The following is an 18042-nucleotide window of genomic DNA, read 5'->3' as shown; positions in this document are numbered from 1 at the left end:
AACAGAGAGTAGAGGCAGAGGACAGAAAATGAGAATGAAAATTTTTGCAATTTATGTCTTTAAAACATTTTACTTTATCAACTTCAAGTAAAACTCTATAATAGTAAGTTTATACGCATTGTTTTATCATGTCTCCAAAGTTTACTACAATGTTAATTGGTTATTGTACATTTCTTTCAAAAAATATTTGTTAATTTTCACTGTTGCGGTTATGATTTACATCAAATATTTCACTGTTTATGTTTATATATTATGTTTTTACAATGTAAATCTTTCTCAATTCAGCCACTGGCTGCGATGAAATGATAATGGACCTTCAATTCAATTCATGAAAAAGGGCCATAGTAAAAGAGCCATTTTGCATATCAATGTGGAAAAAAAACCCAACTTTATATACACATCTTTTATTTCAACTCTGGTCATAGCCGCTCTAATTCTTTTCCTTTTTTGTGAAAAAAACGGTGCTTGCCAACACCTTAAAGATTTTCCGTGGCGAAGCAAAGAAGAAGAAGTGGATAATTATTTTGGGCACCATATTTTCGTTATTTTATAAATCTCAGCATGGCGGAAGCTGACTGGGATACTGTAACTTACTTAAGGAAGAAAGCACCATCAGCAAAGCAAGCAAAATCGCAAAAAGTAAGTATGGTTTTCGCTTTCCAGAATTATTATCTTTCTCTCTGTTGAAGATCGCGCATCGAGATCGTGAGCTAGCTTGGCCTGGCTGCCATGGGTTGGGTCGAGTTCTCGCCGCTACTTATCGGGACGCTATTCCGACGACTTCAGTTGGAACCCCGTAGAAGCTCGGAGCTGTGATCCTGTCCTATCCTGTGACTAGTCAGTGTGAATCATGCTCAGTCGTGGACGTGGTCGCGACCCGGATCTGGGACTGGGATCGAACAGTTAAATTGTTCATTGAATGATTGAGATTGACACAGAATAGAAGGGGATCATTTTTTAAAGCTCAGTTTACTTAAAATTTGATATTTCATTGATTTACATTCCTACCTAACCCAGGCCAGGGAACTCCCGCCCGCGTAGTTGGCGGGAGCCCAGGATCGTACGTGCAATTTGGCATAGTCACCTGACAAGCGTGAAGTATGGTCAAAATAATGCTCCGAATAAATAGTTAAAACAGAAATCAAGCACTTACCACGATTAAATGGATAAAGGTCTAACGAGTGGCAGTTTTTCTGACATCTGGGCACAGACTGGAACCTCAAAAAACAAAAAGTTCTCTCCTTCTACCCCCGTCTCGATCGGCCATTTTGTTACAATTCATAACAAAAATGGCCGATCGAGACGGGGGTAGAAGGAGAGAACTTTTCGTTTTTTGAGGTTCCAGTCTGTGCCCAGATGTCAGAAAAACTGCCACTCGTACTCGTTAGACCATCATCCATATAATCGTGGTAAGTGCTTGATTTCTGTTTTAACTATTTATTTGTAGAATTATTTTGACCATACGGTACTTCACGCTTGTCAGGTGAGTATGCCAAATTGAACTAACGATCCTGGGCTCCCTGGGTTAATTCCTACAGTCTACATATTTATTTTGAGCAAAAGTTAGCCTAGACCAAAAGCTTCGGTTTCTGTTCCGCTGAACTAGTAGTATGTTGGCTCCACTGCATTGGCATTAAGTTACAGAGACCGAAGTTCTAACTTGATCTGTAGAGGGACTCGATGGTTGGTTGGTGTTGGAGTTAAGTTGGCGCTCTTCAATCTGGTAGATTATCTGCGCCAGGTTGTTTCCGAGTTGGTTGCTTAATTCCCGCTTCAATGTCCTTGGCGTTAGACTAGTCTGACCTGTCATGACATAGCGAGGTGCAATACAATTAAAATTAGTTACCTCCACCATTAAATTGTGCGTTTTTGTACTTCATAGTAATAGTATGCAAACTTTTATAAGAAGCTAGGTAGAAGCTTAGTTTTAGTAGTCTATAAGAATTAACATCACTAAATATAATCATCAGAACAAAAGGAAGAGGGAGGGAGAGATGGAGAGAGATCTGTGGAATATTCTTATTTGAATCTCTTTGTTTTTCACATAATTCAGGATGACTTTACAGTCTGTTTATTGACATAAATATGTCAGTGGCCATATGTATTTAGGTTTGGATAAACCAAGAAGCGGGGGTTGCATGACAGCCAAAGTAAGTCACTGTTTTTTCCCTTAAGAGTTTATTTTTTCCTGTTTTGGTGCACAAATTCAGGCCAAAACGGAATAGTAATCTTTATTTTGGCCCAGATCTTTTCATATATTTTTATGAAATAAAGACAAAATCAATGAGCCCCAGGGGGGGGGGGGGATTTTGCATTGTTAACCCCCTAATGGCTGCTGCACAATATAGAGAGCTGTCTGTGTACGAGGAGAAAAAAAATAAAAATTCAAAACTCCTCCAAACAGACGGCTGCCAGCTGTAAAAAAAAATCTTTTTTTTTAACTTAAGTCTAGATCTATTCAGGACCTAACTTTTTTTAGTAAGTCTAACTTTAAAAATAATAAAACTTATTCTTTTTAAATATTATTTTGACGGGAGATCGATACACATTGTGCCAGATGTCATGTTAAGTAGAGTAACCTTGCATACAAACATTAAAGAAAAATCTTAATGCCTCCTACATTAGCTAATAAGCAAAAGCCAGCATGTGCAGGATTCCAGTTCAAACATGGTCTAACAAGGCAAAAAGAATGATGACAAAAAGAAGTTAAACTAATGAAATGGTCTTTGTTTTCTTGAAATAGAAATAATGATCAGAATCGCTGATTTTGTAAATTTCTCTATTTTTCTAACAGATAACAAATATGTCCGGCAGCCAGTAAAGTCAAATACCAATCTCAAGTCACTAAAATGTGGCACGTATGCAAAGAGGGATGCGATTGAAGAGATATCCTACATAAAAACAACTATAGATCTCTGCATAATTAAGTACATCTTTAATTTGTTTATCTTCTTAAGGTATTTGTGTAAATATTGTGGAAAATTTAGGAATTCAAGAAATGAAGAAAACAGTATTAAAGTAATGAAAATTATTTGATAATGTATCCTAGTTCATTGCATGTAAACTACCAGAAAAATGTACAGGCCTGCAAGTATGTGTCAGGTGTATCCTATTAAGTACAAGACTTTTCATAATTTTCTTCAAATTCATCAATCTTCCATTGCAAATGCCTTGAAACAGGAAATAATAGAATTTTTGCTGCAAATGGTTGTCTACCCTTGTAAGCAGACCCATACATGTATTTGACACTTTAAACTAAATTTTACCAATAAAAGGTCTAGAGTAAAAACTAGACGCCAAAGGCCTGTCTGGTAGAGCCAAACACAGTACATAGTTAATCTAGTCTCACTTCTTCAGACTCTGTATTATGAACTACATGTATGCGAAATTGCAAAAACCAAAGGTCTGTGCCTGCAGACTATGTACCCCCCACACCGACTTCCAATTGCACCCCTCTTAATGCGCTTAGCATACTGTGCAATATTTGAGTGACCTTAAAATGGTTTTGTATTATCGAACATGTGTTTTCTGCACAAGTTGGACAATACATGTCAATGATCAGCTATTTTGACCATATTTTGATATTTTGAGATTCAGGCAAAGGCATTGAAATATGTTTTGTGGCCTTTTGCCGTCGTCTTTATAATTAACTTTGGGAAGATGTTGCAAAGTTTTAATTTTATGATATTGTTTTCTAATGAGTACAAATGGGTGTGTTCAGCAATATTTATGTACTGGTAATATGATGGTGGACAATAATACAATAATTTGTTTTTCCATTCCTCTACATGAATCCTTGACTAAAGGTTTCAAAATATGTCACTTTCGAGGTAAAAATTTAACAGATTAAATTCTGCACTATTATGAATTTTCTTGTAAAGTTTTTCACAGAAAACAGAAGGAACTGTCCTGTACTTTATAGATATTATAGATGGATCTAGGAAAGCTACCTACAGATACACAGTTATTTGTAAATGAAATGCAGGATACAGGTGGTCATTTTCAAACAAAAGTGGACATGGGGGTGAAAATTAAAACTTGCTAGAAATCATTAGGCTTCAATGTTTTTTGAAACTAGACATCTTAAAGTATATTTTTCCATTTCATTTACATAAAATTATTAATTATGTCTTGAGATACAGTGAATTTTATGCAAGGGAAATTAAATGTTACAAAATGTTGATTTTTGCATTAAAATTCACATATTGCCTATCACAATATAAAATTTGTATTAGAAGCACATTTTTTGGCAAGATACAAGCTGTGTATTGTATCTAACTCCTAAAAAGCAAAAAAAAATTCTGTGAAGTGTTTTTTTGAAAAAAATTGGGTTTCGAAGTTTTCAAAACTGGTTGTCGTTTCACTCACGTTTTAAATGCAAAAAGTTTTCGAGAGCTGTGTATTCTGAAAATTAATTTATCCCAGTACTGGAGCAAATACAGTTTATCTGTACCTTATTGTATATAAAGTAACTTGGTCCAATGTGTTAAGGTAAAGCTTAAATTAACTGTCAAAGTTGTGTCGTGTCACTCACAATGTCGTGTCACTCACGAAATGTCGTGTCACTCACAGCATTATATTGTGTATAAAAAAGGACATCCAGTAATTTTTGAAGCGTTTTACCAGGGATACAGTCAAAATGTTGTTCCTGACATCATTTAGGCCTATTTTAGGCTAATAATTTCCTCCATCTTCCTAATTTTACTCCTTTTTATGGAAATATTGAATTTGACATTGAGTTCATCTATTTTCTCTCCACTCCGTGGTTGCCTTGGTTTAAAAAATCCTGACAATTTTCCATTGGTGTGAAGACTCGGATCCTAATTCATATTTTGGTGAATGTACTGTGATTAAGAATATAACAACATAATCAATCAACACAAAATTATGAATGTATCAAGAGAAAAACCACTATACTTAAGCAATGGACATATTTACAATGCATAAAGGGTTGGTGATGGTGATGGTTCAAGTCATACCTAGGTATTACTCGAACATTCTCTGTCTCCATTTACAGAAATGAGCAGAAAGTTCACCTTTCTTTTGAGTAATGTTATTTCTTTGTTATACTCAGCTAGAAAAGTCACGGATCCTTTTTTGAAATTTGCAGAAATTTTAGTGGTAAAGTAGTGTACATGAGATATAAGAGATCACCATGAACACCAAACATTTTTTCAAATTCGGAAAAGAAAATATTTTTCTTTTCCTTCTGATTGATTAAATCAACCTTTTCATTTGCCATAAAGCTTGTATTCCAGGACATGAAATAAACAAATTTGCAAGAAAACAAACATTTCAGGTGAGAATGTACTGAGATTTGATAGAACATTTTGGATATTGCTTGAAGCAGCTACATGCCAAGTTCAAAATCATTATTTGTTCGGCCACCATTCATACCGCTAGTGATTAACTACATGTAGGGTCTGAACAGCAAACTACCGTAAGTGGGCCGATGTGTGTTCAGAGCAGATTTGCATTTACACATTCATTACAACAAAATGATGCATGTTCATGTAGGTCCCAACAAGTCCCAACCGAGACCGCATTTTGATTTGAGCAACTTTGGATGGGTTGCCATGTACCAGTCATGCCAGTAGATCAATTTTTGTTTGGGGGGGGGTACCCTGATAAGAACAGAGCTGGACCTCGAGGGGAAAAAGCTATTGAGGTGTAAAGGGAGCCTGGTTGGGATGTTGAATTGGATTTTAGTGTGACATCCAAGGGCTTAGAAAAGGAAAGGCTAATGACTTGTAGTTGTTATGTAATAGTAGCAGACTGCAAGAATCAGGTACTGACTGCGTCTTTCACCTTGTGGCTTTCCCTGGATTCCCGTGGTATGGTATATGATCAAATAATTAGCAATGAAAAGGCGCTTACAAATTCCAGCAAAAAGCATAGCTCTGAATTTTGGTACAGTGCCTACATGTACTGCCTTGGGAGGGTCCACATACAAGCAGTGTTCAGGAGAAAACCTATGCTTGTTTAGTTGAATTTCCAATTTTCTCAAGGCGATTTGCTGATAGTCCATCTGAAGTGTGCAGCAATGTGATTGTGGTTTGGTACCAAAAAAGACATTTAAACTGCCATGTCCTATTTGGACAATGCCTATAAAAATATTAAAGGAGGATAATATTGTAATCCAATATTTCAAGAAAAGGGAGTCATACATGACATCATTGGCTACCAGACCATGCCAGATGATGTGAGTGACTATTGAGAATACCTTTCTTACAAGGAAAAATTATTCCATCCGTTGTGGATGCTGAATTGTATAAACCTGTAAACTTTCATATACAGATAGGGAGAAAGAGTTAAAGTTTTGAATGATATCAGGCCACAAAAAGAATGTTTGAGTTGATGTCAATGCCAAGACCTCATAACACCTCCTTCAAGTGCCCCCTCCTCTAAAGAGGAGAGTGGTAGAAGCCCTAGTGTGACAATGTGGTATGGTATAGGGAATGTGAGTTGATGGGCAAATATGACCATAAACCAAGAATAAAACATCAGGATGACATATTATGAACTTAAAAGATAGCAGTTATTATGTAATTAAGCTTGTTTTTTGGTTAATGGTATTTTACTCTTCTACATCATGCAAAAAATACTTTCAATGTTGAGTTTTTGCACTTGTCGTGTCACTCACGGTATATAGGAGGGTACCATTTTCCATAGAGAAAGTTTGATTGATTTTGACTATATGTGTTAGATAGGTACACTATTTATGTCCATTTACTGGTACTCACAGTACTTCATGACAACTACTTGGGCACGAATCCAACCATATGTGTTAGTGGTCAGAAACCCATGTCCAAAATTTGTCGTGTCACTCACGCACCGTTTTTTAATCATATCTACTAAACGAATTGTTGAATTCAAATCAAACTCATAGTGGCCCATGCCAGTCCTACATTGTATATAATATAGTAGTCATGATTGATTCATAACCTTTAAGTTTGAAGATATGATCCCTTAAACCTCTCTGATTGTCGTGTCACTCACATTTGAAAATGACCAGTTCTGAACTTGAAGTCAGATATTACTTAATACTTTCTTGACATATTTGACATTTCTTCCAATTTTTTTTTGTTTCCACACCTTTTTAGTTACCTTTTCTGCAGTTGTAACTTACAAAAGTTTTGACTTTCTGAAATCAGAGTGCATTTCTGTTCATTTTTGTTTGTGTTTGTAGGCTGTCAATAGTGCATTGAGGCAAGGTCAACAGGTAGAAACAAATAAAAAGTGTAAGTAACTTTTACGTTATTTTATACCACTCAAAACTATTATTCACAACTTGTAAGTTGATTAATGATTCTTTTCACATTGATAGAGTTGTCAATTTTCTTGAAATTTATTTAAAGAGGAATGTAGACTCCATCTGAAAAAGGAAAACTTAATAGATTCTTTCAAAATAAATTTTAGTGAGTCTCCTTGTATAGAAACAGATATCAAGTGATCGTGTTTATACAGTATTTTGAAATATTTTTCAGTGTTTCACAACCCGAATTTGATATTGATCACTGTAATACAAAGGTTAGGATTAATTGTATGCTTGTTTTTTACGATTGATTGTACAGTGTAGTCATTGTAATCAATCATAGAAAAATAGCTACATGTAAGCTTTGTATCACAGACCCCTGGGAGGATTTTTGTCTCACCTGCGAAGCAAAGTGAGACTATAGGCGCCGCTTTTCCGACGGCGGCGGCGTCAACATCAAATCTTAACCTGAGGTTAAGTTTTTGAAATGATGTCATAACTTAGAAAGTATATGTACCTAGTTAATAAAACTTGGCCATAAGGTTAATCAAGTATTACTGAACATCCTATTAGAGTTTCATGTCACATGACCAAGGTCAAAGGTCATTTAGGGTCAATGAACTTAGACCATGTTGGAGGAATCAACATCGAAATCTTAACCTGAGGTTAAGTTTTTGAAATGTCATCATAACTTAGAAAATATATGGACCTAGTTCATGAAACTTGGACATAAGGTTAATCAAGTATCACTGAACATCCTGCATGAGTTTCACGTCACATGACCAAGGTCAAAGGTCATTTAGGGTCAATGAACTTTGGCCGAATTGGGGATATCTGTTGAATTCCCATCATAACTTTGAAAGTTTATGGATCTGATTCATGAAACTTGGACATAATAGTAATCAAGCATTACTGAAAATTTTGTGCAAGTTTCAGGTCTCATGATTAAGGTCAAAGGTCATTTAGGGTCAATGAACTTTGGCCGAATCGGAGTATCTGTTGAATTACCATCATAACTTTGAAAGATTATTGGTCTAGTTCATTAAACTTGGACATTAGAGTAATCAAGTATCACTGAACATCCTGTGCGCATTTCAGGTCACATGACCAAGGTCAAAGGTCAATGAACTTTGGCCGAATTGGGTGTATCTGTTGAATTACCATCATAACTTTGAAAGTTTATGGATCTGATTCATGAAACTTGTACATAAGAGTAATCAAGTATCACTGAACATCCTGTTTGAGTGTCAGGTCACATGATCAAGGTCAAAGGTCATGTAAGGTCAATGAACTTTGGCCATGTTGGGGTTTTTTGTTAAATAACCATCATATCTCTAAGTTTATTGGTCTAGTTCATAAAAAGTGGACATAAAAGTAACCATGTATCACTGAACATCTTGTGCGAGTTAGAGTAGTATTCAAAGTCAGCACTGCTGCTATATTGAACCGCGTGATGCAGGTGACACGGCCAGAGGCATTCCACTTGTTTGTTGAATGAAAGCTCCCTAATATTGGGCGATTATGAGACCTTTGCTGACATTTTGATGTCGGACCATCAAATTGACTAATCTCAGTGGCTTGGTACTGTTATTAGAAATTTTTATGAAACTGGCCCTAGCACCAACACTGGACTTGACATCACCCATTGTATATTCCAGTTTTCAAAGTAGTAAACCCATTCATGCTTTTGAAGGGTATATTGAATGTGATGTATACTCATTGAAAATCAAGAACAGTGAATTACAAGTATTGTATTGACAGGCCTGGGGCCTGTCTTACAAAGAGTTACAATTGATGCGATCAACCTCAACTGTATAGAAATCCATTGATGTCATGATTTTTCTACAAAAAAATTTGCACAATGTCCTTAGTAAACACAGAATTTTCAAGAAAATGATGAATGCATGCTATTATTTTGAACAAACATACGGTACATTTTAGATGTTGATGTTGCTGGCCGTCCATAGTTGTGGTTGATAGGATCAATCGCAACTTTTTGTAATTAACAGGCACCTGATGAGGTGCATGGTTAGATGCAGCATGATTATTTCTTTCAAGCAGGTGGAGTTAAAACTGCGGTAATATAATTAAAATGTGCCATTATACAGACATCTAGATAATCTGTTTTTTATAAATGCTATTTTGATATTATTATTATTATGATATTTTGATATGTTTTGGGGATAGCGATTACTCTGTATGGCACATTTCCTTATATCAGCACAATAAAAGGGAAATATAGGGGTATGTATAAATTCTCCCAAGGCCAATAAGAGGGGCATTGAGGCCAGTCAACAAGGCATCTACGGCCACAGCCTCGATTCTGTATTAAAGGGATGGTCTGGGCTGAAAATATTTATATATCTTAATACATAGAGTAGAATTCACTGAGCAAAATGCTGAAAATTTCATCAAAATCAGATAACAAATAAGAAAGTTATTGAAGTTTTTAAGTTTAGCAATATTTTGTGAAAATAGTCATCATTCATTAGGTGGGCTGATGATGTCACATCTCCACTTTTTGTTTGCTTATGTTATTACATAAAATCATAGTTTTTTTATTATTTTATACTTACTTGTGTGAATAATATGTCTCCCTTATAATGAAACAAGTTGCAGCAATACATATCTAATGCACTAAATCAGTTGTCAATCCAATTTTTCTAGTTCTTGGAGGTAAAAATTTGAATAAACCTAATTTCATATAATAAAATACAAAAGAACAAGTGGAGATGTGACATCATCAGCCCACCTAATGAATATTCATGACGAGTCTGACGAGTCTGACAACTGTTTTCACAAAGTATTGCTAAACTTTAAAATTCAATAACTTTGTTATTTGTTATTCGATTTTGATGAAATTTTCGGCATTTCGCTCAGTGAATTCTACTCTATTTATCAAGCTATAAATACTTTCAGCCTGGACCATCCCTTTAAAGGCACATTTTATGTCAGCACAAAGAGGTGAAATTTAAATGGGTCCCAAAAATAATCAAGTTCAGTACAAGAGGGCATCCATGGGCATTGCCTTGACGGCTTTTGATTGATAAAATGAAAAAATAATAAATAAAATTAATATTAGCCCTGTGTCAATATCCTGATCCTCTTGGTTGTGTATTGTGTATTTACCATGATATCATTTTATTCCTTTTCTTTGCAGTTTCCGCTGGGACAAACAAGCAGCATTCTTCGTCTAAAGACACTGCCAAATTAGACCGGGAGACGGAGGAACTTCATCGTATGTATTTCATTGTAATATTTAATGTGTAATATTGGTTCTATTCAATGCACCATTGAAATTTCACAAAAGTTCTACATTTTCATTCGTCATTGATTGTATTTTTCGGTTCTGTTTAATATAGGGTTGTTACAATGTTATTCATTCAATGGAACTTTAAGAAAGAAATTTTATTCTTTGCAGGTATAGTTTTATAATGTATATACTGGCTTAGATTCAAGCCCCAAATACAATCTTATAATTCTGTGACAAATTTCATCTCAGCCAATCGAAAGGCAAGATTTCAGTAGCTTATAACACAGATGAAAGAAACTTTTTTCTATTCAGATGCGCATGTGAGTCTAGATGTGGGTAAGGCAATCCAGAGAGGTCGACAGGCAAAGAATCTTACTCAGAAGGAATTAGCCACTGTAAGTTATCAACTCGTCTTTCTGTGCTATCGAGTTAAATAATGTGAACAGTAGCCTACTGTATAATTGTATGCACGCGTTTAGACTCTGTCCATAAAATGTGGATACCATGTCTGCCATCCCTGCCAGTTGATAAATAGGGACAAATGATTGAATCGAAAAATATTGTCTGCCAAAATGATGTCATTTTTCTTTCATATTTCAGAGGAGCATGATATGAAAAACATCCCCTGCCTAACTTTGCTGTGATTTGGTTGATCAATGGGGCCTTTCTATAACCATATCAATGTCAATTTATGAATGGTCCGATTCTAAACAGTTAGAATTCCAGGCCAATGGAGCATTGTAGCCCAGTGGATTAGTCTTCTGACTTTGAAACAGAGAGTCGTGGGTCCAAATCTCAGCCATGGCGTAATTTCCTTTAGCAAGAAATTGATCCACAATGTACTGCACTCAACCCATGTGTCGTAATTGGGTACGGGCAGGAAGGAATTCCTCTTAAAGCTGTGAGCACTGGAATCAGGAGACTAGCTTTATAGCCAGGATGATGTAAGAGCACCTTGAGCACCTAACAAGGTGGATATGTGTGCTGTACAAAACCCTATATTATTATTATTATAGCATTTACATCTATGGGGCTAATTAGGTATTCATGTTGTCATATCTTGGGACACGATGAACTGATTCCAACCACATTTTGGCTGTGGATAAATGCAAAATCCATTGTGTTATTTTTTATGACATCACATTTCGGTACTCTATGTACAGCAAACAAATGATCTGACTGGAATTTGGAAACACACCCCAATTACCAGTATGCAGAAATAAAAGTAGCTTTTTCAATTTTCATTGATGCTTTCTACCAGTATCAAGATGATGGAAGGAGTGCAAGTTTAGTGCTAGCCCTGGTATTTGATTTTGCTAGATATGCCTGAGCACAGCTGAGTGCATTGTGGACAGTTTCAAAGTTACAGATGTTGAATGTTGTTATGAAAGTGCATAATTTGTTTTATAAGACGGTAAAAGATATGTCATGTAACTCCTCTTGGCATGAGTAATAATCACACAAAAAATGGAGGAGACATCAATTAAAATGTAGTAAAATCATTTATTTTCAAACTTTTTAACTCCTCCAATATACAATTTTTCTAATCCTACAGAAAATCAATGAAAAGCAGCAGGTCATCAATGAATATGAATCGGGAAAGGCAGTTACTAATAATCAGATTCTTGCAAAAATAGAAAGAGCTATTGGTAGGTATTCATATTTCAAAATTAAAAAAAAACATTGAAATCTTACATAGTTTATTATTCATTATCATTAGTTTGTTGCCATATAATGAATCGTTATCCCCCGGATTATTTAAATCAGGATTGGTATATATCCCACTCTTTGTTTTATGGTCCTTACACCATCCGTTATGATTATAAGCAAAGTCAATGGGAGAGATTTATATTTCTCGCCCAGTTGACCTGGAGATACAACTTTGGCCAGGAAATATGCAGAACTTTATGAATATTTTTTTTTTCGAGATCATGCATCACAACTGAAATTCAAATTCCTTGAGTGTAGAAATTCAATCTATTGTTGCTTGATATCGCTCACTAGATGAGAATATGGCCATGGTTGATTGCATGTACAGTATGCAACAATATGCAAAGTACTCACCAGATATGCTGGTATGCATCAAGTTGTAATCCCATCCTGTTTGATACTTACATATCTTTTTTGCAGTCCCCCCTCTCAGAATAGACTATATTAACCCTTGTTTTTAGGATTAATGATGTGGACTTATGCAAGTTAGTAAAAATTGATGTTATTCACATTTACTTAAAGATAATTCGATTAGGGGTGCGTTTCATAGAAGAAAAATTTTAAAATAAACAGATAGAAAACAAATAATAAGAATAAAAGAGATGCTATTGACAAAAAATTTGGCTTCAAATATGTTGTTGCTTTACATAACTCACTAGATTGAAAACTACTTGAAGACATTTGGAAAAAGATGTGAAATTGTGTGTTAAATCTGTAAATGTTGTTTACTAATAAATTTGCATATTTTATTCAAAAAGAAAAAAATATTTTGGGATTTTTTTATACTTGCTTGTAAATAATGTTATAATGGATGTGCATGCTAAATCACGGCGTGAACACATGAACAGTGGCCGAGATGAGATGGGGGGGGGGGGGGCATTATAGCACCCCAGTCCTTTAGGGTTATACATAACCAGTACAAGATTTTTTTGTATCACAATTTTTTCTCGGGATGCGCAAGGTTTCCATATAAATAAAGTGCCATCTACTTTACAAGATATTTTATCTTGCCATGTCAACTTATGGCAAGATTCATTGTCTCACCAAGTTGATTTACAGAAAGGGGGATGACCCATACATGGCATGATACGTAAAGATAATAACGTAATAACTGGCCATGAAAACATATAACTTTCAACATGTCAACTTGGTAAGATTATGTGTCTCACTATGGCAACATAATAATGATAAGGGTGTGTTTATGCTTCCATAGTGAGGACAGAATCAGCGTTTTCAAACGCCGATTCAAAACACCGATCATAAAAATGGTTCTGGGAGGGCTGTTTATGCTTAACTTTTTAGAGGTGAAATCACGATCTCCAGCTGGCCTCGCATCGTAATTTTCATTGAGCAGGAAAGCGAGGTCAAATTGGGCGCGCCTTTTTTTTGTAAGTTTTTTTCCGAGTGTTGTTATTACGTAGAGATAACATGGAGCAATGCGACTATTTGCCCGCGGATTTTCATCTCACCGGAAGCATGTACCAAATGACGTCATTTAAACACGTTTACGATCGTGGTTCTGTTTGTACTTCCCCAGGAAGCCTGATTCTGGTCAAACGACGTTTACAAACGCACCTATTTGTGAGTTTACGATCGGCGTTTTGAAACAGCGTTTAAATGAAAGTAAGAATGAACGCAACCATGTTTTGGACTAATCATGTTTGGAAACGCTGATTCTGGCCTGAAAAGTGGAAGCATAAACACGGCCTAAGTCACCTTGGTTGGATAACATATTTTGTCAAGAAGACAGCACTTTTAGACCTTCTGTAAATATCAGCATCTTTTTTTTTCCCTTCTTTTAGGTTTGAAGCTAAGAGGCAAGAACATTGGAGAACCGCTGGGGGGCAAGAAGAAATAAGGCTAGGCTATGCTTTTGCTCCCCGATATCTTCTTATACATGGCCTTGGGTGGTAAGCACCCGGTAGAAGTCCTTTCACGGCATTATCAAACTCTCATCAATAAGTAGTTGTTATGGTAACAAAAAGGTTCTTGATTAACACCCTACTCTTCATATTATCAACTAGATAATCACCCAGTAGAGTCCTTTCATGGCATTATCAAGCTCTTGTCAATAAGTGGTTGTCATGGTAACAAAAGGTTCTTGACAGGGATATAGTCGAGGCCACGTTTATCCGGCCTCAATCTTGGCCCGAGTCACAAGTACAAAGCTTTTAGAGAAGTTTTTCTTTAGCAACCTAGTGACTCAAAACTATTGGCCACGACTACATCTCTTGTTCTTGGTATAAAAACACTGCTTGTCATATTATAAACAAGACTGAAAAGAGAAATAAAAGACAAATTTGTGTTTACATTTTTATTCATTTAAATACAACTTTTTTTTTCCTTTGCAATAATACCTGAGATTTTCAGACATTTGATTTTTTGATTGGGGATGTGCAGTACAGCTGAATTCTGAGGGGGTTGAACATTAATCTGTGAAACATTCATTTGTGTCTGTTACTAACATGGGAAGTGCCAAGCTCCCGTTTCAGTTTTTTTTCTATTATATTCATGTTTTGTTGATGTCCATGATTCCAACGACAAAAATCATAAAACAATTATACATATATTATTAGCATGTTATTTTCCTGTTTGAATGGTTCTCAGAATACTGATTTATTAGGGTGTTGGTAGTGCTATAGCTCTATGACTTTTCATACAAGTTCTAGTGCTTCATATCATCCCATTCCTGCTTTTCAAATTAGGAATTTTATGAGCCTTGTTTGCATCATCATTCATATAATATATTGTACATTATACCTCTGATATTTGCTATGGTTTTGAGATCATTGTCAAAGTGTTATATACTTAGTATGAGGAATTGATAAATCTATGAGTTTCCCAGCCATTGGAACCAAAACAAAAATAGGGGGCTGGGAAAAATGATATTTCTGAACAGGCGCTATTTTGAAGAAAAAAAAAATTGTTGATGCCAAATGAATTTGACATTGTACAATTTAGCAAATTTATTGAGGTTCTTTCCAAGTTTGCGGTGGTCAATTTTTTTTGTTTGAATCAACCTTGGCCTGGGTATACTGTGTAATCATATAATGTATTGGGGTAGCTTACTTTTCCCTTATGCTACATCTAAGAAAATCACAGCTCAGGACTTGTCTGAAGAGTTACGATTGAAATTAATCCCAGATGTTGCTTAATCCTAAATTGACTGGGCTATTTTGTCATCTAAAAAGATGGGGGTGGGGGCGATGCGTCACTCCCCCATATTCTCGCCAGAATCAAACCTAACTGTAATTATACGCACAGTCATGTAAACTACAAGAATGCACTTTCAGATTTGATAGCTTCTGTAATCAATTCTATATTTATGCTTAATTATGCAAATCAATTTTTTTAATGTTTTTATTGATTAATTTTTTTATTGAAATACATGAACCTTATATAATAATTTATAAATTTGAATTATTTGTTATTTGATTCTAAATCTGAATATTCATATATAAAAATTTTGGGCCAATTCCTGATTTTTGTAAATGTTTGTCTCTGCCTTTATTTTCTAATCATGATTTTATTCTTTTTAGAAATATTTTTATATGTGCTTAATTTATGAACATAACCATGATAATGACCTCCTTCCATTCTTTTCAGGGTTTAGACATAAGTTTAGATTGATAATCAATCGTAACTCTGTATGAGGTAGGGACTAGGGTCCAGTAACACGAAGCTTAGTGATTAATTGTAAAGCAATTTTTTATGATCGAATGTGTTGACCTCAATTTGCAATCAACATAAAAAATCAATCGTACAATTAATCACTAAGCATTGTGTTACGGACCCAGATTTTTGTATGTTATAGTTCACATTTACTGCATTAAGAAAGTTGTCAAGATCAGTCCAAATACACTTGAACATCTAACACTGGAATACCATCGTATACACAAAGTCAGTCAGAATCTGTTTCATGAATGGCTAAAACACAAATGCTGTTGAGATGATGAATAAAATCAGTTTGAAAAAAAGTTTAAAATGAACGCTTGTTCTTGTAAATGTTCTTTTCCAAGTTGTTGTTTTCATAATCGTATAATCACTTCTATATACTGTCATGGACACGGTGATTTCAAATACAGGTAACTCTGTCTAAGTCATATCTCTCTTGTAACTTTGCATATAAAGTGGACCTTCTCAAGTCTAATAATCGCCTAACTTGAAGCATTACCGATATTTTCCAACCAGGATTTAAAGGAAACTGAAACCCAAGAAGAGAAGCAATCTTATTGGGAAGAGTAAAATGTGAGGAACAATTTAAAAGTTTCATCAAAATCGTTTGTGAAATAGGCAAGTTATGGATGTTTGAAAGGCCTTGTTGTACTTTCTATGGGGATCCTTGCATTGGCAAACATGCTTCAAAATGGCTGATTACATAATTTTTCAGATTTTCTCCATTATCTTTCTAATAGCATAATTGCTCATTCTGAGCATAATATATGTCATGGGAAAAAATAATTCATACCGCATATGTCAAGGTCAGGAGAAAGTAAAGGAAAAAATCTGAAAATTTGTGTACAAAACAAATGGAGGGCTGTCCACAAAATCATCCATTTTAAAGCATGTTTGCCAATTTGAGGATCCCCATAGAAAATATTAGACTTATTAAACGTCCATAACTTGCCTATTTCATAACCGATTTTGATGAAACTTGTTTTAAATTGTTCCACTTGTTTTACTCCATCTAATAAGATTGCTTCTCTTAATTGGTTTTGGTTTCCTTTAATGATATCAAAGACTTCAACCATATAAGAGTAAACAGTATAAAACAGACATCTACAGCTATGTATGAAAAGTATTTATGCATATTTATACTCACATAAGCGCACAAACAAATACAAACAAGCATGCTTGCACAAAACTTTGATACATGACCTGAATACCTATCATATCCAATCAAGAAGATTCCGTAAATTCATTATAAGCTTCGATATCTTGATCAACAAATGAAAACATTTCTTTGTAATTCTGTGTAGAAGTTTGGTGAACCTCATAAAGTTCTACAAAATGGAAGAAAAAAAGTAAAAATCGGTCAACAATTAAAGAAGAAAAAGCATTTTATGCGAATTTTTAAAAATATGAATAAATTAATTTCCCATGAATTAGCATAAAAATTGTTCTAGTCAAAATTTCAAAATTCTGTGAAGAGGATTGGTGAACCCCATGAAGCTCTACCAGATGGAAGAAAAAAAATCATAATTGGTCAACAAATAACTTAAAGGAGCATTTTATGTGAATTTTTCAAAATATGCATAAATTAATTTCGCATAAATTAGCATAAAAATTGTTCTAATCAAAATTTCATAATTCTGTGTAAAAGATTGGTGAACCTCATGAAGCTCTACAGGTTGAAGAAAAAAAAAAATCGTTCCACAAATAAAGAAAAAGAAGCATTTTATGTGAATTTTGAACAAATGCGCATAAATTAGCATATTTAATGAATTTCAAAATTCTGTGTAGAAGTTTTGAATCCCCCACCTAGTGCTATCATATAAAGCAAACAAAATCAAAATCGGACTTGAAATGGCAAAGTAGTAGCATTTTGAAATTGTGGACAGACGCCACGCCACGGCATAAGCTCATCTTGCCCTTCGGGCTGGATGAGCTAAAAATTGCTCTTTGCTATTAAATGGCAGGTCATACCTTTTTTGATGGAATTTTATTGTCAATGATTTAAACCAATAGTAAATATTTACCATCAATTATAAGCTAACGAATACACAACAATATATATTAATGGCCCAAGGCAATAATATTGCAACGTAATTATTGAAGATTGGATAAAGCTGGACAAAAAAAATATCTCCAAATTACATCTCTG

At 34.8% G+C, this 18042-nt stretch overlaps 1 protein-coding gene across 1 annotated transcript; it reads left to right on the top strand.

Moving 5' to 3' along the window:
* The first annotated feature begins 477 nt into the window (after positions 1–477).
* On the top strand, positions 478–16180 carry LOC121428669 (endothelial differentiation-related factor 1-like). Its single transcript, XM_041625458.1, has 6 exons — positions 478–639; positions 7190–7241; positions 10416–10493; positions 10821–10903; positions 12064–12157; positions 14021–16180. The coding sequence occupies exons 1-6, from the start codon at positions 562–564 to the stop codon at positions 14074–14076; spliced, it is 441 nt and encodes a 146-aa protein (XP_041481392.1). The 5' UTR covers positions 478–561; the 3' UTR covers positions 14077–16180.
* The last annotated feature ends 1862 nt before the right edge of the window (positions 16181–18042 follow it).

Source organism: Lytechinus variegatus, chromosome 15 (genome assembly GCF_018143015.1).
Source record: "Lytechinus variegatus isolate NC3 chromosome 15, Lvar_3.0, whole genome shotgun sequence".
In the NCBI taxonomy this organism is placed as follows: domain Eukaryota; kingdom Metazoa; phylum Echinodermata; class Echinoidea; order Temnopleuroida; family Toxopneustidae; genus Lytechinus; species Lytechinus variegatus.
The sequence above is the reverse complement of the archived record's forward strand: the minus strand, read 5'-3'. Positions and strand labels throughout refer to the sequence as shown.